This window comes from Onychomys torridus, chromosome 3, assembly GCF_903995425.1.
Source record: "Onychomys torridus chromosome 3, mOncTor1.1, whole genome shotgun sequence".
Lineage (NCBI taxonomy): Eukaryota > Metazoa > Chordata > Mammalia > Rodentia > Cricetidae > Onychomys > Onychomys torridus.
This window is the reverse complement of record NC_050445.1, coordinates 103,400,760-103,419,881: the sequence shown is the minus strand read 5'-3', so window position 1 is coordinate 103,419,881 and position 19,122 is coordinate 103,400,760. Positions and strand designations below refer to the sequence as shown.

Here is a 19,122-nt window from a genome sequence, read left to right as displayed (position 1 = left end):
AATGGTGTTTACATTTTGTACATGTGCACACTCATGCACAGGAACACCACAGCAATGTATGTAGAGATCAGAGGATAGATAACCGGCAAGAGTAGGTTCTCTCCTTCCACCATGTGGGTCCTAGAGACAGAACTCAGGGTTCAGGTTTAGAGGCAAGCACCCTACCTGTTGAGCCATCTCACAAACCTCCGTATTTGCTTTCACAAGAATTATGTTTAGCTTGTAGCTTATAAAACTAGTAGTCTACCCTGGGGCAGATGTACTTCAATAGATCATAAACATCAGGTCTGCTTCAATACTGTTATCTTTTATTGGAGTCTAATATACCTATAGAGTCAAAGTCCTCAGGAGTATCAGCTGAATGACCAAATGATTCCAGGATGAATGAGTTCATGTCCAGACATAAGCACTGACAGAGAGCTGCCTAGCTTTGGATCAAACAGCTATGTCTGCAGGTCTGTAGAGAGCATTCCTACGCCACACACATCTGTGAAAAGTAAACTGTCTCTAGCTCCTGGGCCACCACAATCACAGCAGTCAGGTAAAGTCGAGTTTATTAGGGAAGCACGAGATACCCCAAGTGACAGAAGGAAAACTGAAATGTCCCTTTAAGCCAGCTGGGGGCCTGACTTGGACCTCCCAGAACAGGAAACTGGTGGGTAAGCAACAACATTTTCTGGCAACCACACTGCAGGGCACGAGAGTCTCAGCCAGGCCTGCCCCCACCTCCTGTCACAGGCGGAGAGAAGACGGACTGTTGACACGTCAGTGCAGAGGCCATGGGAGCTGTAGGGAAAGCCTGAGAGGAAGAGCCTGAGGGGGAGGACCTTAACAGAGTCCCGGCCTTTGCCTCCTCAAATATTTTGACAAGCAGTTCCAAACAATGTTACTGAAAAGGGGAAATGCCTAATGCTGTTTCCAAGAGGTGCCCTGGACTTCTTCCCCATGCCACATCACATCCCAGGTGTACACGGCAGAGCCCACAGGCCACTTTGGAAAAAAGAAAAACAAGAAAAAGCCCAGTTGCTCTGTAAGGAGGGGGAGGCGCAGAAGGCTGCTGGGCCTTTCCCACATGGCCAGTGTTCTGTACAGCGACTTCCCAGCAGCAGCGTGGCACAGCTCTAGGTGAGAGTCTCACCCTTTGTCACCTGTGAATGAAAAACTGACATTTAGATCAAATGAAAGGGACTAAATCCGTTTTTTAAAAAGTCCTATTTTGGGTCCTATGCAGTGAGGAATGGTGGCAAAGGCAGCTCCGGAGTCCCAGACACCTCTATCCAGGCAGAGCAGTAACTCTGTACGTCTGTTCTGTTTCTAAGTAGATACGTGTGCTCCCTCTGGGGGGCCTGTGGCCATACTCACCCTCGCTTCAATGTACTCTATTCTCCGTTCAAGGGCTGTCAATTTCTCATTTAGTGTTGCGAGTCTTGAACGACAAGACATATCTGGTAAAAGGAGACTGATGTTCAGGATTAATGTCACTCCAAACACCCACACCCACACAAACCATCTGGACTGAAGAGGAAATTTATCGTTCCAAGTATACGTGGGGACTGGGGATATGGCAAGAAACATTTTAGGATCAATTCCTCAGAGTCTGTGGAACATCTGAGTTCCACAAATGGCAGAGAAGAGCCATCACCAAGGGAGAACTGTGTCTTGCCTCATAACCAAGGCTGGTCTTAAACTTTCAGGGATCCTCCTGTCTCAACCAAAATTGATGGAAAATTGTTAAAGCAGCAACATAAAAACTAATATGCAAAGGATGATACAATTGGCCATTTGTCAAGAAGCAAACTTAAGAGTTTCAAGAGAAGGGACTAAATGAGAAGCTCTTTAACCTAAGGCAGGGTGTATCTCAATAAACCCACGGGAAGTTAAATTAGGGCTATGCACTGAATCACCACACTGAAGAGCCCCATCTGTCTCTTGAGCCCACAGGGCTGAGTGGGAGCTGGGTGCCTCTGTTCCCTGGCATCACAGGCACCACACATCACTAGCCTGGGAAGATACTAAAACTCAAAGCCTGAGTGTGGTTTCAGGCTGGGGTTACAGATCAGTTGAGGAGGTTTGTCCTAGATTACTCCAAGTTCAATGCCCAGCACTGCAGCAGCAAGGGAGAGAGGCCAGAGGATACAGCAGGAAACGGAGGGAGGGAGGGAAGGAGGGAGGAAGGAGAGGAGGGAGGAAGGAAGGGAGGGAGAAAGGGAGGGAGAAAGGGGATGAGGAAGGGGGTGAGGGAGGGGATGAGGGAGGGGGTGAGGGGCAGAGCCATGCCCTTCCTGGTGTCTGTCCCTCTCTGCCTCATGCTCACGGATGAAGGCATAAGCTCTTGGCTACTGCTTTAGTACCATCCCTGTCTGCCTACCAGTCTGTTGCCACGTCCCCATCATGATGGTCATACACTCAACCTCTGGAACTGTGAGCCCAAATAAATTCTTGCTTAAGTTGCCTTGGTTGTGGGGTTTTGTCACAGCAACTGAAAAGACACAAACTGGCCTCAGGGATTGGGTCACCATGTGACAGGCCTGACCATGCTGCTCTTTGGAGGAATATGGAAGACTTTGGGATAGAAAAGTGGCTGAACATTATAAGAAGGTCTTAATGGGATCTTAACGCTCAATGCACTGAAGCATCCTAATAAGAGCCTGGATGACCACTAGACCATGGAGGTTTCAGAAGGTAACAACAGTGCCTTGGGTAGAGACCATTCTTGTGATGTTTTTGTAAAGGATGTGGCTGCTTTTTATCCTTGTCCTAAAAATCTGCTTGAGGTTAAATTGAAAAGATTGATTACTTTCTTTGGCAGAGATTTCAAGACAGCCTAGTAGCTACTTGGCGGTGTGGTTATTAGTAATTACTCTTTTGCAGGTCTACAATGAAAAAGAACAAGCAGGGCAAAAAGAAATACAAAATATACAGTTTGTGGAGAAAAAGATCACTAGGAAATTTAATGTTGGAGCCAAGGCTTGTGCTGAAAGAGGTAAGAAGCCTGATTTAAAAAAAAAAAAAAAAAAAAGGAACAGATACCCTCGGGGCAAGACCCTACCAAATTAATCCTGCAATGTATGGGGAAAAAGGGTGTAAGGAATTTTCTGCTCCTAAAAGGCAACAACAAATCAAAATTATAATAATGTAGGGACCAGGCTCCATGCCCAACAGGTAGCAGAACTTGGTAGTATTGGTCATATGGTTCTGGCTACAGAATCATGAAGTATACATGAAAAAAATGAGTTGTGGAATCTTCCTCCACAATTGAAGAGAGCTGCTGAGGCCAGATGTGTGGTAGGGAGTCCTTGTAGTAGGCCAGGGCTGCCACTATGTGCAGCTGTGAGGATGAAACCTGGATTGCACTGACCATCCTAGGATGTGCTAGAGCCGTGGGGTACCTGCTAAAGAGAGCTGCAGACACGGAGTAGAAACAGCGAGTGAGTGGAGAGACAGAGAGACAGAGAGAGAGGGAGAGAGAGAGAGAGAGAGAGAGAGAGAGAGAGAGAGAGAGAGAGAGAGGGAGGGAGGGAGGGAGGAGAGGTGTGCTGCAGTCAGCAAAGCTGTAAGGGAAGAACCATATAAGACCCTTGATGTCAGAGGTGGAGCATTTCCTCACTATGCCACTATTCCTCCATGTTGGAATGATAATGCATATTCTGTGACATTATATGCTGGAAGTATGTAATTTGCTTTTTGATTTTTTTTAATGGGGGTTACAATTAGGAGATTGCCTTGAGTCTCAGAAGGAACTTTGGACTTTGTTTTGTTGTTGTTGTTTTGAGAAAGTTTCTCTGTGTAGCTTTGCGCCTTTCCTGAAACTCACTCTGTAGCCCAGGCTGGCCTCAAACTCACAGACATCCGCCTGCCTCTGCCCCCTGAGTGTTGGGATTAAAGGCGTGTGCTACTACAGCTCACAGACTATGGAGATTTTTTAAGTTAGACTAAATGCAATTCTGCATTATGATATAGTCACAAGCTTATGGGGGTCAGGGAATGGAATGTGATGGTTTGAATGGGCATGGCCCCCACAGGCTCATACATTTGAATTCTTGGTCCCCAGTTGGTAGAACTGTTGGGGAAGGATTAGGAAGTGTGTCACTGGGGTGAACTTTGCTAGCGCCCCCCCCCACCTTGTGCTTGTGGCTCAACTGCTCCCGTGCCATGCCTGCCACCAGGTTCCCCACCATAATGGTCATGGACTAATCCTTCGTAACTCTGAGCCCCAAGTGAACTCCAAATTCAATGCTTTCTTTTAGAAGTTGCTTTGGTCATGGCGTTTTATCACAGCAACTGAAAAGTAACTAAGACAGTGTCTCATCACCTGAGCTCTGGAAGTTTCAGTTACTACCACTGGAAGACACGGCTTCAACAATACCCACATACCAAAAAGAGGCATTTTTAAACCGAGAAAACTCAATCAACATCAAGCACATAAAGGAAGCAAGACTCCATCTGTGAAAAGCAGCCTGGACTCTTTCCTCTTCCCCTTTCACCACCTCAGCCAGAATACAAGCTAGACTCCCCTAAAATACCTCTTCCTGCTGACTCCTCTACCTGAAACCATGAGATCCCTTCTCACCTGTCCTAACACAGGAGAACGGAGACCAACATGGCGGCTACTTCCTACTACCTCCTCCACCCACGTTTCTATCTCAGTAACCTTTATGTTTGGGTCTGAAATAGCTGCAAGTGCTCTGAACAGTCTCCCACACCATGATGCAACAGCGAGCTACCAACATCCCTTTTCATCTCCTCTTTGCTGGCTCTGCAAAAGCACGTCAGCCTTCACTTTGACAAATCTTTCTACACACTGGTCCAGCCTCAACTTTCATCATCACCATCTTGCCTATCTAACCATTCTTCTTCCCCAAGACTTGGCTAAAAATGTGCCTCTGAGTGATCTCACCAGAAAAACACAATCCTTTTTTGAGTGTATCCAAATTCTTAAGGATGATCTTCTCATTTTTAAGTTACTCGTGTATTTGGGTCTCTGGCTTGTCACTCTCCTTATTTTGGATGAATAGTTAAAAAAATAAATAAGGGGTGAACAAGGGGCGAACAGGCTGAGGAGACGCCCCGGAGGTTCAAGCACCTGCATGAGGAGGTAGGAGTGCAGGCATCCAGCAACTCATGTCAGTGCTGGTGGGCACGGCAGCCTGCTGCAAGTCCAGCCTTAGAAGGCTGACAGGGTCCTCCTCAGAGCAAGCTAGCAAGAGCAGCCATCCTATCAGTGAGCTCTGGATCTGACTGACACCCCGCCTCGGTGAGTAAGGTGGAAGAGCCATGATGATTCCCTTGTACATGTAGCACACACACACACACATGTGCTCAGATGCCCCCCCCCCAAAAAAGGGAAAAAAAAGCATACACATACCCACAACCACGTATGCACATGAAAAATGGTGTGTGTGTAAAAGAAGGAAGTATATTTCTGTTCCTTCTGTATAAATACCATAAACAAGTGCCCCACACAGAGTGGGATGGTTTGATAAAGCACAGGTTTCCGGGGGACTACTTATGTCATAGTTCATTCTCACACCTCAGCATTTGCTCACTACCCAATCTCTGGTTTCGTGCATTCTTTCTCACATTCACCACCCACTCTCAGCACTATTCATAACCTTTTCAAACTCAGTCTCACCGACATGTCTCACACACCACACATTCACCTATATAAAGTATAGGTGTCATGGCCACCAGCTCACTTGCAGAGTGGTGCACCCATTACCATAATCTATTTACAGAAATCTCATTGTCTCCAAGGGAAACTCTATACTTAGTACTTTATTCCCCATTCTGCTTTCCCATCCCTGGAAACCACCACTGGGCCAACTGACTGGTGCATTCTGGTCATTTTCCTCTCTCCCTTCCCTTTGGTAGTGAGGAGTCTTGGGTCCCCACAGAAAGCACTATTAGCTTTGTCTCCAGTCGTTTGTGTTATTTTCTGCTGAGACAGGGTGTTTCTATGCAGTAGCCTGCACCGGCCTGATGCTCACTACCTGGAACTTAGAGCACTCCTCTTGCTTCTGCCTCCCAAGCGCTGAGGTGGGAGTGTGCCACCATGTTTGGCTCTCCTCCCTTTTCAATTTTTTTTTTTTCCTTTTGTCTCAGGTAGCCTGGGATGGCCTCCACCTCACTATGCAGCTGAAGGTGACCTTAAACTTCTGATCCTCTGGCTTCCACTTCCCGAGTACTAGAATTACAGATGTGCAACACAATGCCTGCTGGTCCCTTCTTTTGAAATCTTACTATCTGCTATTGCTACCTCCTCTAGTTCCCAGGCCTAGCTTAAACAAGACCACCCTAGCAACCTCCCTTTTCCTAGAAACACTGCCACTTTACAAACCTTTATTTTACATTTTTGTGTATGTGTGCACATATGTAGAGATCAAAGGACAACTTTTGGGAGTGGTTCTCTCCTTCAACTCTGTAGATCCTGGAGACTGAACTCAGGTCATCAGGCTTAACAGCAAGTAGCAAGTACCTTAACCCACTGCGTCATTTCACCAGCTCAACTCCCACTTCTGTCAGGACTAGTCCCACAGGCCCGGACCACTTAGTATGGTGTCTGGAAGCTCAAAAGCAAATAAGTAGTGTCTCTGACAATTGCATTTCCCATGAGAAGAGACCCAAAGAAATGACGGGAGCAGAGATGCAGAGACAGCTGTGTCGGTCTACCTGTCTGTCATTCCTAGACAGCTGTGCCGGTCTACCTGTCATTCCTAGACAGCTGTGCCGGTCTACCTGTCTGTCAATCCTAGACAGCTGTGCCGGTCTACTTGTCAATCTGGTAAATCAACCCAGAATGATACTCTGGAACTGGCCTATATGGATCAACACTGTTGAGGAAGACAAATGTCCAACTCCAGACACAGGCTCTGAATATACCTGAAGTTCAACATGAATTGGGTTCATAGGCGGGGGTGTAGCCCAAGGGTAGAGTGCCACATCACATGCTTAAAGTCCTAGGTTCTACCCCAGCATCTGCTAATTTAAATAAAAATAGTAGAAAAGCATTCAGCAACTGAATAACTCGAGACTCCGCATTTAAATGCACTCTGTCACCACTCACTGAAAGTGCCAAGTCTTATCGGGGGCTTGCTAGTATTTCCATATCATCATTGCTGACATATTAACAGACAATTCCCTCTCTAAATTTAATTTTTAGGTGGGATCTTCCCTATGTAGCCTGGGCTGGCCTGGGATTAGCACTTACAACCCTCTACCTGTTGCTTCCCAAGCACTGGGATTGCTGGAATGCTACACTACACTTGGCTTTCCTCTCTGGACTATTTCATATATACCTTTAGCACAACAAAAATTGGTACTAACTTTATCTCAAATTGTCTCTTTTTGTTTGTTTGTTTGTTTGTTTTTTGTTTTTTTGAGAGGGTGTTGGGGAGTGTGTGTTGAGGGGGTGTGTTCTATTTCCAGAAAGCATTTCCTTATATAGTTCAGGCTAGACTAGAACTATGTAGCCCAGGCTAGAAATCTTAACTCAGCCTTCTGAGTTTATAGGTGGGTGCCAATACATCTAGCTCCTGACTTTTTTGTTTTGTTTTTTTGACACAGGGTTTCTCTGTATAACAGTCTTGGCTGTACTGGAACTCGCTTTGTAGACCAGGCTGGGCCTCAAACTCAATGAGATCTGCCTGCCTCTGCCTCCCAAGTGCTGGGATCAAAGGAGTGCACCACCACCCAGTCCTCTTGACTTGTTTTTGAAATCAAATTTTAGTTCTTGGATGAGTCTTGGAGTAAAGAGTTTGAGATCTGCAAAGAAGAAATTTTCCTTTTCCTGATTTATAAGCAAGGAAATCTCTGGTGAGATGTCTATATCAAATGTCTATAAATCACATTTTACAGAGAACAAATTTGATTTGGGGCTTCTGCTGCACCCTAGAATTTTGACCAGCAATGGTAGTGTACACCTATAATTCCAGCCCTCAGGAGGACAAGGCAGGAATATTCAAAGTTCTAGTCCATCCTGGATATTTGATGAGATGCTGTCTGAAATATTTTGTCAGAAATAAGACGTACTTTCTTGGGGTCTACCTGTCAAAGGTAAATAAATATATGTGAACTAAATGCAGCCTCTATGCAGCCAGGCGTGGAGGCACAGGCCTATAGTCTCAGTTACATAGATGAAGCAGGACTTGAGCCTGGCCAGAGGTTAGAGGCCAGCTTGTAGCATATCCCAACTCAAAACCAAAATAATGTTTACTATTACAGGCTGGCAACACAGATTGAGAAGCATTTATGAGCTTCTGGATCCCCAAGCACCAACAGATCAACAAACAAACAATCCCACCCATCCCAAAACACCTCAAAACAGATGTGTGTGGTGGTACACACCTGTAACACCAGCACTTGGGAGGAAGATCTCCATGAATCTGAGGCCAGCCTGGTCTACACAGTGTGAGTTCCAGGCCAGCCAAGGCTATGTAGCAAGACTTTGTCTCAAAAAACCAGAAACAAAACAGTAACAGAAACCTTCAGATTTTGATAGTTCCACGGCAGTTATGTAACCATCTAAGGGAAGAGAAGAGCTTCCTAATGTAATTCAGTTAGAATGAAGTTGCTATTACCAAGAACCAGATTTGGAATAATGAGAAGTTACATCGCTCTTAAATTCTGAAAAGCAGCCCTAAATTAACTTGGGATTCTGATGCTTTACTGATTGAACTGACATCAATACTTTGGTTAGGCACTGTTTGGATGCCTGATATTAACTCCTACACTTGTTAAAACTTCACAGCTAAGTGATTTTCCTACTTTCCACTGCCTCTCCAGACTAAGCTGGACTCAGATTATGATCCTGTCACAGGGCATGCTGTCTTCTAGCACAAAAAGCAGGGCTTTTGGAGGTTTTTTTTTGTTGTGTTTTTCTGAGATGAGGTCTTTATTCTTTAGCTAGACTGGCCTTAAACTTATGGCAATTCTCCTGCCTCAGCCATAAGCTACCACACCAGGCTGTTGTAATTTCTTTCACTTGATACTTCTTTGAGGGAATGATAATCAGTAAGGAATGCTGCTTTAATAATAACATAAAAAAGTCCAATATTCCAGTTCTCTGGCAAAGTAGGATAAATAAACGACGTGAACCAACACTGAAATAGTTTACACAGACGGCAAACAACTCAAAAGCGTACAAATCAGTGGTAGAATACTTCTAGCATTCACAAGGTCTGAGCTCAACTCTTCGCGCTGTGAAAACCAAAACCTCCCAAGGACCACCAGACTATGGGTGGCAGGGCAAATGACCAGAACTTCAAAACCATTTAAGTCCTCTGTAAAGCAGTCCAATGTCTTCAGGTCTCCACAGAATCATACTGCCTTCATTTACATTCCTCCAGTAAATTCTTTTGGCGGGGGATACATGAACTCTTTTATTGACTACAGTCCTCTACTATAACCTAACCTCCACAGCAACTTATGGGTGTGAAGCTATACCACTGACATATACATTTATGCTATTCTCTCATTAACTGGTATCTTTAACCTCTACTCCCTGTTAGGAGATCCATTTAAGATTCTAATCCTATATACTTTGTAAGTACAATTTTAAGAAAAGTTTCTGGCCAGGTGTGGTGGTCTACACCTCTAATCCCAGCACCGAGGAGGAAGGCCCAAGAGAGTTGTCACAAGTTAGAGGCCATCCTGACCTACAGAGTTCTAAGAAGGTACAGAGTGATAAACACTGTCTATGGGGGAGGGAGTGGGGGAGTGTTAAGGCAGGACAACTAACAGTTCCAGCAATTTACCAAGACTCAAAACAAAATGGGGTAGAGGACATGGAATGGGGGAACAGATTAAGATCGCTCTATCTATCTATTATATCTATCTATTATTCACTTTCACTGTGTGTGTAGGTGGGTGTGAGCATGTGCCATGGCACCACTATTGGGTCAGAGGACAACTTGTGGAAGCTGGTTCTCTCCCTTCATCTGTGGGTCCTGAGGATCGTACTCAGGTTGCCAGACTTGGTGGCCTTTACCTACTAAGCCATCTCACTGGCCTGAGAGAATTCCTTTGAATGCAGAAAATGGTTCATATTTTTTTGTGGCTGTTTTGATCTGGCTAGCCTCAAGCTGATGGCACTACTTCTCCTGCCTCGTCTCCCAAGTGCCAAGATTAGAAGTGTGCACCACCAAAGACGGCAGGAAAGACTTCCTATGTTCCTCACTGCCATCAGACCTGTGGAAGAAGAGGTTACACTGCTGATTTTTGCTTTGGTCCTCCTGTCTCTGCTTCCTGAGTGTTGCTATTAGAGGTCTGGTGCATGCATGCTAGGCCAACACGCTACCCACTGGGCATCCTCGGCCCCTTAATGAAGTCTTTCCACTTTTGCTTTTGTTCTCTTTAAAAACAAAACAAAAAAACAAACAAACAAAAAAACTCTTCCCTTTTTAAGGAGTGGGGGGTGGGTCGTCGGCATGCTACCCAGGGGCCCTACCTCTGAGCTGCACCCCATAATCGAAGCTGTTGTTCTGCCTCCTTCTTTTATAGTACTTAGGGCTCTTCGGTTCCCTAGCTAGAAAATGATCCATTCACAGCACGCTCTCCCACTTAGTCTAAACTGCTGAAAATTGCTAATTGGTGGAATCAAAGTGCCCCAGTTGAAAAAGATCACTCGGTGCCATCTGCACATCCTGTGTAAGAAAGCCTCTGAAGGAAGCCTTTCCGGGAACATGAGGAGTCTGTGACAGGTTTTCAGTACAGAAGGCTAGGAACAAACGGAGAAAGAAATGAAGGCTGTCTGTCACCAGGCGGCCACACCTAGGAATGATTTTGGAAAAGCAGACTCTGCTGAAAATATCTACCCTGTTAGATCTCAGGAACCAGACAGAAGCATCATGAAGCAGAGACAGGGCTACAAAAGGCATTTCCAAGGCCCGAGAGGGCCCCAGCCCTCCCTCTGACTTCATTACCACCTTCAGCACTAGAACCACAGGGAGCCAGGGAGGAATGAACCGCACCGGGAGGAAATGGTCGAGCGGGAGCAATAGAAGGCATGGCACTAAGGGGTTTCGGACTCGATCCTGAAGGAGATGGAGAACTACCAGGAGTCTCTAACTGTAAACGTGACCGTGACACGACTGCGCACTGCGTGCCAAGCAGAGACTGGCGTGGAAGCGCAGCGCAGATCAGGACGGTGCTGGATGGGCCTAGGAGGCTGGGCAGTGGGCGTGCTGACGCGCGCAAGCGGGGCCTGGTAATGGGCAGGGTAGACCACGGAGCCCGCCTAGTGAGGCTCAGGGTGAGGGGACTGGGGCCGGCGGAGCGCGGAAGAGGAAGGCAGCAGCCGGGACGGCGCGCCTCTCCTCGGCGCCGCCGGCCGCCTCCGACGCCTCCCTCCTCCCAGCCTCCCCTGCTCGCCCGCTGACCGAAAGAGTTGAGAAAGTCCGAGATTTTCTTGATGCTGCTGGTGATGATCTCAATGTACTCCCGATTCGCCCAGTCCTGGTGGATCTCCCGCTGCACCGGATCCTCTTGTCCAGCCATGGCTGCCACCTGAGGAAGAGTGACTGCGCAGGCGCCGCGACCTCCACGGGCCGCCAGCGCGCCTGCGCCACCATCCAGGATCCCGGTGTTCCCGGCCCAAGAAACGCCCAGCAGAGTGGCGCGCATGCGCAGAGATTCGCCCCGCCCTCTCGCTGGGTTCCCACACTGGGGAAAACAAGAATCTTGTGCTCCCAGGGCAGAGATCAAGACTTAGACCGCGGGCCCACGGGCATGCCCACGCCCATCACTAGCGGTTCGTATCCCCAGGGGGCGACCACACGCCCCTGCCTCGGCCCTGGGTTGCCGTTGACACCGTGTCAGCGGAGATGAGCACAGTCCACGAATCCCGTTTTGTTGTTTTTTTCGAGAGAATCCCGTTTTGTTGGTTTTTTTCGAGACGGGGGGGGGGGGGGGGGTTTCTCTGTGAAACAGGAATTCCCTTTGGAGACCAGGCTGGCCTCGAACCCTCCTGCCTGGGCCTCCAGAGTGCTGGGATTACAGGCGTGCCCCACCATACCTGGCAAATCTCTTTTGTTTTTGTTTGTTGTTTGTTTGTTTGTTGTGGGTTTTTTTTGTTTTGTTTTGTTTTTTTGAGCTGAGCTAAATCCCCAACCCCCAATCTCGTTTTTTAAAAATGTTTTTCATGCTTGGGTCACAACTCTGTACATTCTCATTCTCTCTCTCTCTCTTTTTTTTTTTTTTTTGGTTGTTGTTTTGTTTTGTTTTGTTTTTTCGAGACAGGGTTTCTCTGTAGCTTTGGAGCCTGTCCTGGAACTAGCTCTGTAGACCAGGCTGACCTCGAACTCACAGAGATCCACCTAGCTCTGCCTCCCGAGTGCTGGGATTACAGGCATGCGCCACCACTTGCCCGGCCAAGTTTTCTTTTTTAAAGTTATTTTATTCATATTATTTGTGTGTGTGTGTGTGTGTGTGTGTGTGTGTGTGTGCGCGCGCGCGCACGCGCGCGCCAACGTGGCACGGCACTCGGGTGGAAATCAGAGAACAACTTGCAGGAGTGGGTTCCTCACCTTCCACCTGTGGGGTCAAACTCAGGTCATCAGGCTTGGTGGCAAGTGCCTTTTTTCGCTGAGACCATCATAATTAAAACTATCTTTCAACAACTCGGCATGATAGGCTACCTCATGTTTGCCAAACGAGTAAATATATATATATAGAATGCTAATACCCAGTGATGGACCGGCTGAAGCAAAATGGTAAGGCCATAGTTAGTCACTGTGTAAACTAAAGCAATTGTATCAAGAGCTGCAAAACAAGCCAGGCAGTAGTGATGCATGCCTTTAATCCTAGCACTTTGGAGGCCGAGGAAATTGCAAAGCAGGCGGTGGTGACACACATCTTTAATCCCAGCACTTGGGAGGCAGAGCCAGGCAGATCTCTGTGAGTTCGAGGCCAGCCTGGTCTACAGAGTGAGTTCCAGGACAGCCAAGGCTATACAGAAAAACTTTGTCTCAGGGAGAAAAAAAGCTGCAAAACAATCTCAAACCTTTTAATCTAATCGTTTCATTAAAACACACACACACACACACACACACACACACACACACACACACACATTAAGGGGCTGGAGAGATGGCTCAGAGGTTTAAGAGCACTGGCTGCACTTCCAGAGGTCCTGAGTTCATTTCCCAACAACCACATGGTGGCTCACAACCATCTATAAAGAGATCCAGTGTCCTCTTCTGGCATGCAGGCATACATGAAGGCAAAATATTGTATACATAATAAATAAAAACAAACAAATTATTAAATCTTTTTTTTAAAAAATCATTGAACTGGTCATTATGGTGCACACTTACAATCTCAGCACCCAGGAGATTAAGACAGAAGGCCTGGCCTGAATGTAAGACCAGCTGAAAGGCACAGCAAGACACAATGGGAAAAACACTTTAACCATAAGGATGGACTTTTAGGTAATGTTTGTGATAATAACCGAGGTAAGGCTAAACAATGGTTTAGCTAACCCATGGTGCTATTTTATTAAGCAATCTTTAGATGCTAACTAGATACATGGCAATATGAAAGGACATGCTACACTAGGAGAGAAAAATACAATATAAATTTTTATTTATTTATTTTGGTTTTTTGAGTCACAGTTTCTCTGTGTAGTCCTGGCTGTCCTGGAACTCACTGTGTACACCAGGCTGGCCTTGAACTCAATAGATCCACCTGCCTCTGCTTCCCAAGCACTGGGATTAAGGGTGTGTGCCATCACCACCTGGCACCAAAAATACAAGCTTTTAAAATTTTTAGCTTTATGCATGTCTTGGAGACAGCTCCTTGAGGTGGGAATGCTAACCCTAGAATGCCAGTTCCTGGAGTGGGTTCTCCAGAGCCGGTTGTTACACAAGCCTGAACTTAGCAGCCCAGTTCTTCCTGCTTCTTGTTCCCTGTGTGATTTCTCTCTCCTCACACAGGGTACTGCCATTTGCCAGGGCCAGTGCTTTGTTTTGTGGTGTTTGTCTCCTTCTTCCTAAGAAGGCTCGGGCATTTCACTGCAGTTGACTAATATAAGGAGACTCTGAGTTGCTGGACACCAGTTGGAGGTAATAGCAAATGGTACCTCCCAGAACATGTCCCTTAGATCTGGGCAGACTACACAGCCGACTGTGTATAGATCGTCATAACAGTATGAACCCCTCTTTATCCAACAATTCTAGACATCTGGTCTCGACTTTGGGGACTTACATATTAAAAAAAAAATACTGTGCAGTAATGACAGCTTTATTTGCCTTTTAAATAGTAGGTGTCTCTTTTAGGTTTATTTTATGTGCATTGGTGTTTTGCCTGCATGTATGTCAGTGTGAGGGTGTCAGAAGCCCTGGAACTGGAGTCACAGACAGTTGTGAGCTGCCATGTAGGCGCTGGGAATTGAACCTAGGTCCTCTGGAAGAGCAGTCAGTGGTCTTAACCACAGAGCCATCTCTTCAGCCCCTAGCAGGTGTCTCTTAATCAGGAGGAAGATAAAAACAGACTAAAAAACGTTGTAAGTCAAGAGTGCTTCCCTCTCTCTCAGGTGTCATTATTTTCTGCTGTCTGGTTTTTGATTCCCATCCAAATTCTTTTTTTTGTTTATCCCTTCTGTAATGGGGAGTACACATATACACACCAGGCACTGGACAAATGCCTCAAGATTCTGTAGATCTTTCAAACCCAAGTCTCTGCCTGACCCCAGTCCTTGGGTCCCTTAGTCTCAGCAAACATTACCTTAAGGCCCATCTTGATGGTTAAAGTGTTTTTCCCATTGTGTCTTGTTGTGCATGCCAGCTAGCCTTACACTCATGCCTTCTGCCTTAGTTTCATGAGTGCTGAGATTACAAGTGTGTACCAAAATGCCAGCTTGTCCAACAATTCTTTAAAATTAAACAATAAGTTCTACAGTAGGGAAAACTCAGGGCTAATTCTGTGTTTAAGAGCAGACAAGTTGTTAATTCATCTGTTCAATCCTTCCTCCAGGCACTTTCGTACTATAAGAGACTGAAATCATTGGTCGACTCCTGATTCCCACTGCCATTCATGCTAATGGAGGTGCTGCTCACAGCATGACTTTGGAATGGTGAAACATCTTTTTCTCAGCTTTGGACACGAGGCAGAAGCATTCTAGGGTTTAACAGAAGACATACAGAAGTATAGGGCTGGAGAGATGGCTTAGCAGTTGAGAGTACTTTATGTTCTTGCAAAGGAGGATCTAGTTTCTGATAGCCCTCTTCTGGCACCAAGATCTCCTGCACAGACATGTTGCACATAAGCCCAAACAGACAAACATAAACTTAAAAGTAATATTTTGAAGTTAAAGAAGTCAAGTTTCCAGTCAGAAAATTAAGGAAAGATGTATTTTCTCTCAACAGGTGTACATTTATAATTCTGTTTGCCCTGGAGCCCTTCCAGTACATAAATAAAAACCTTTCTAGACACTGGCGCACAGTATGAGCCAGGGAACAACGAATAAAGGTTGACTTTTAACACCAACTTCCGGTCTTGGAACTTCCGTACTTGACCACAGCCTTTGACGTGGGGGATTTGTCCTCTGTGCCCTTGTCAAATGCACACGGGTGTGATGGGATGGGGAGGAACGGAAGGGCTGGGTGGAGCTGTCCAGCATCTGACGGCTCCCAGAAGGGCGCCTCCAGCCCCTGCCCCGCCCCCGCGGTCCTGAGTCACAAAGGCGGTTGCCAGGTGCCGGGTGGGAAAAAGATGCGGCCACTACTCTGGAGCGTGCAATCCGTGTGGAGTTCAGTAGGTGAGCTCCCGGCCCGGATGGTGATGGTGGGTCCGGGCCCGGGCTCCCACCGCTGTCCCGGCCTCGGGCAGGGGCGTGTGGCTCCCGCTTCTCGGGAGGGACTTGCAAGGAGACAAACCTGTTCTCCAAGCACTCTAGCGGCTCGGGATCTTTTCAGTTCCCGAGGACTTCAGCTGCACTTTGGCGCTGCCTTCCCCTTTCCCAGGTGGGGAAATTGAGGATCTGGGTTCCTCAGAAGGAAGGCGCCTACAAAAAGGAAGTCTTTTGGACAGGAGAATCAGGTGTTTCCCGTGTGGGGCTAGGACAGCAGCTTGTTCACACACCCTGCATTCACCTTGCCATGGTGGTATACCAGAAGCCCCCTCATGGATGTTTTTTTTGTCTCTCTTTTTTTTTTTTTTTTTCAACCAAGACAGGATCTTACCTTATGTAGCCCAGACCATTAATGAACTCATCGCAATCCTGCTTTGGGCCTCTCAAGTGTTGAAATGACAAGCACTGGCAATGTGCTCTTAAAGTCAAGATACCCAGCACTGGAAGCCTTCCAGTTAGGAATAGATAGCTGCCCTTTGGTGTCAGTTTCTCATCCTAAGGCAGCTCAGATATTTGAAACGTAGCAACTTGCAAGGGCACTGCATAGACGGTGAGAAACGCTATCAACTGGGGGAAATCAGCAAATTCCCTTTGTCCTAATCACTCCAAAGGGCACTTTTGGAATGTTACCAGCAATTTTTTGTTTTTGATTTTGTTGTTTTGTTTTGGAGAAAGGGTTTCTCTATGTAACAGCCTTAGCTGTCCTGGAACTCGCTCTGTAGACCAGGCTGGCTTCAAACTCACAGAGATCCACCTGCCTCTGCCTCCCGAGTGCTGGAATTAAAGGCGTGCGCCACCACTGCCGGCATTTGATTTATGGGTTTGGTTTTTTTTTGTTTTGTTTTGTTTTGTTTTTTGTTTTTGTTTTGTTTTTGAGCTGAGGACCGAACCCAGGCCTTGTGCTTGCTAGGCAAGCGCTCTACCACTGAGCTAAATCCCCAACCCTTGATTTATGTTTAATGAACTGGGAAAGTGTCAACCTTTTGGGGATGGTAACCACTGGACAAGACATGTCGTTGTCTTTTGTGGCAGAAGAGGGACAAAAATTTTGACTTGGCTGAAAACAAAAGGGACCTACCTGCAGGACCCAGTGATGCAATGGGTCAGCACACAGGGTTTAGACAGAAAAGGGATCTGGAATGACCCTTCACAGAAGAGGAAGGTGCTAAAGAGAAGGTGCCTCCAGGAGGCACTGTCAATTTGCAAGTAGAATGACAGAAAATCAAAATTCTATTTGGAGTAAATTTTGAGTTAATATCCTCCCAGCACTTCCTCTTGTGGTATTCAAGGTATTATCCAGTATCTTACACATGAAAATATATGTACCCATATGTATGGGGGAGGGGAATGAACAAATTTTAAAGGCTGGCCCTTGAAAACTCTCCTTCACAGAATGTACCTCTTCCAAGGTGCTGTATAAACCACCCAGTGCTCTGTAATGTTCTCTTGATCAGCGTGCTTTTAGGGCCAAGAGGAGACTGTCCCAGCAATATTTTTGTTTTGGGGTTGGGTTTTTCTGCTGTTGTTGTCTTTTTATTTTTTTATTTAAAAAATTTTTTTTGAAGACAGGGTCTGCTTATGTAGCCCCAGCTGTCTTGGAATCACTATGTAGACCAGGCTGTCCTTGAGTTCAGAGATCACCTGCCTCTGCCTTCTGAAGTGATGGGATTTTTTTGGGAAAGATTTATTATGTTTACATCTGTATGTTCAGGTACTGATAGAAAACAGAAGATCCCCCTGTTGGATCCCCTGGAGCTGCAGTTACAGAGAGCTGTAAGACGCCTGACATGGGAGCTAAGAACCACACTCAGGTCCCCTGAACAAGTAGCAAGTACTCTGAACTGGTGAGCCATCTCTCCAGTACTTTCCCCCTGACTATGTATGTAGCTCTGGCTAGCCTGGAACTCACTGTGTAAACAGTCTGGCCTCAACTCGTGATGACCTCCCCACCTCGACCTTCCAAGCATTAAGATCACAGTAAGGCATGAGCCACCAAGTCAGGGACTGTTTTTCTTGGATGTCTCCATAAGGAAGAGTGAAAACTGGAGGTTCTTAGAAGCCACACTGTAAGTCATCTGTAAACTGTAAGGTTCAACAGACTCTTTGAAGGGTTTACATACATGTAAACATGCCCCATCCCACATTGCTAATTAAGTAGGTCTGAGATGGGGCCCCAAGAGCTTGCATTTCTACCAAATCCATAATGAGGTTAAAACTGCTAGTTTAAGGGTTATACCAAGTACAAATACTTGTAAGACACGGGCTGAGTTTCTTCCCATCAAATAATGTCTCATCATGAAGTCCAGCTGCTTGTGCCCACCAGAGGCATTGACTGAGATACTGCATTTCAGACAAATCCACGTCATCTGTAGCAAGGGTGAACTTTCTTACAGGGGACGTTTTAGTGTGTGCAGCAGTGGCCTTTACAGATCTATTGATCCCTGCCATGTACTGACATCTGTTCAGTGGGGACCATTCAGTTTTAAGTCAGTAATGAGACGATATGAATTTGAACAGCCATGCCTCTCCCCTTCCAAAAAGCACAGCAGGGAAATTCCATGTCTGATTCCTTTCCTTTAGGACTGTCAATGGCAGGATACCAGCTCTGGTCACCATGGACCCCACTGGATGAGAGCTTCCAATGGCTGCGGCACACAACACCTACTCCTTGCTCCAAACACCCTTTTAGGGCCTCTCCTTGCTTCCCACACACCCCTTCTGACCTTGAGGTACAGTTGTGCTTTCAAGAAGTCACTCTTGTCCTAGACAGCCCACTTGTGGCACCTGGAGAGAGCCCCAGGTTACCCCGTCACACCTCAGAGCTCCGAGCAGTGACTAACAAGAAAGGACTTGTGAGGAAGCCCCAGCCAGTCCGTCTCAAGGGAGTAGATTCTGTTTTCGGTAGGGTCATCACAGCCCAGCCACCCAAGTGGACTGGAACCTTCAGAGTTTCAGACAAGTCAGCCTTCTGCAAAATTATCAGCAGGGAACACCAGTGGCCCACTGGACTCAAGGAGCCTCAGATCCAGATGACAGTGACTATGTGCAAACAGATGCTCCGCTCAATCCTCCTGCTCTACTCGACGTACAAGAAGTGCACCTTTGCCCTGCAGCACTCCAAGTAGAGGGTCTCCATCTGACCCATGCCCCATACCATGCTCTCTGGTATGTACCCAAAGCTTACACCGTGTCGTCATGCCAGCTGTTTTGCCTCTCAGTCAAGCTGGGACAAGTTTTCCTCCTCCCTTTCTCTTCAGAAACAGGACCAACCAATGACA

At 46.6% G+C, this 19,122-nt stretch overlaps 2 protein-coding genes across 2 annotated transcripts; one reads left to right on the top strand and one right to left on the bottom strand.

The window, feature by feature from the left end:
* Window positions 1-536: 536 nt before the first annotated feature.
* Window positions 537-11,594, bottom strand: Brk1 (BRICK1 subunit of SCAR/WAVE actin nucleating complex). The gene is made up of 3 exons (XM_036181822.1): window positions 11,376-11,594; window positions 1,363-1,445; window positions 537-1,148 (listed from the first exon to the last, which is right to left on the bottom strand). Exons 1-3 carry the CDS (start codon window positions 11,491-11,493, stop codon window positions 1,122-1,124), a joined length of 228 nt encoding a protein of 75 aa, XP_036037715.1. The 5' UTR covers window positions 11,494-11,594; the 3' UTR covers window positions 537-1,121.
* A 6,054-nt stretch (window positions 11,595-17,648) lies between these two features.
* Fancd2os (FANCD2 opposite strand) lies at window positions 17,649-18,981 on the top strand. Its single transcript, XM_036180415.1, has 2 exons — window positions 17,649-17,688; window positions 18,425-18,981. The coding sequence occupies exon 2, from the start codon at window positions 18,433-18,435 to the stop codon at window positions 18,967-18,969; it is 537 nt and encodes a 178-aa protein (XP_036036308.1). The 5' UTR covers window positions 17,649-17,688; window positions 18,425-18,432; the 3' UTR covers window positions 18,970-18,981.
* Window positions 18,982-19,122: the final 141 nt, after the last annotated feature.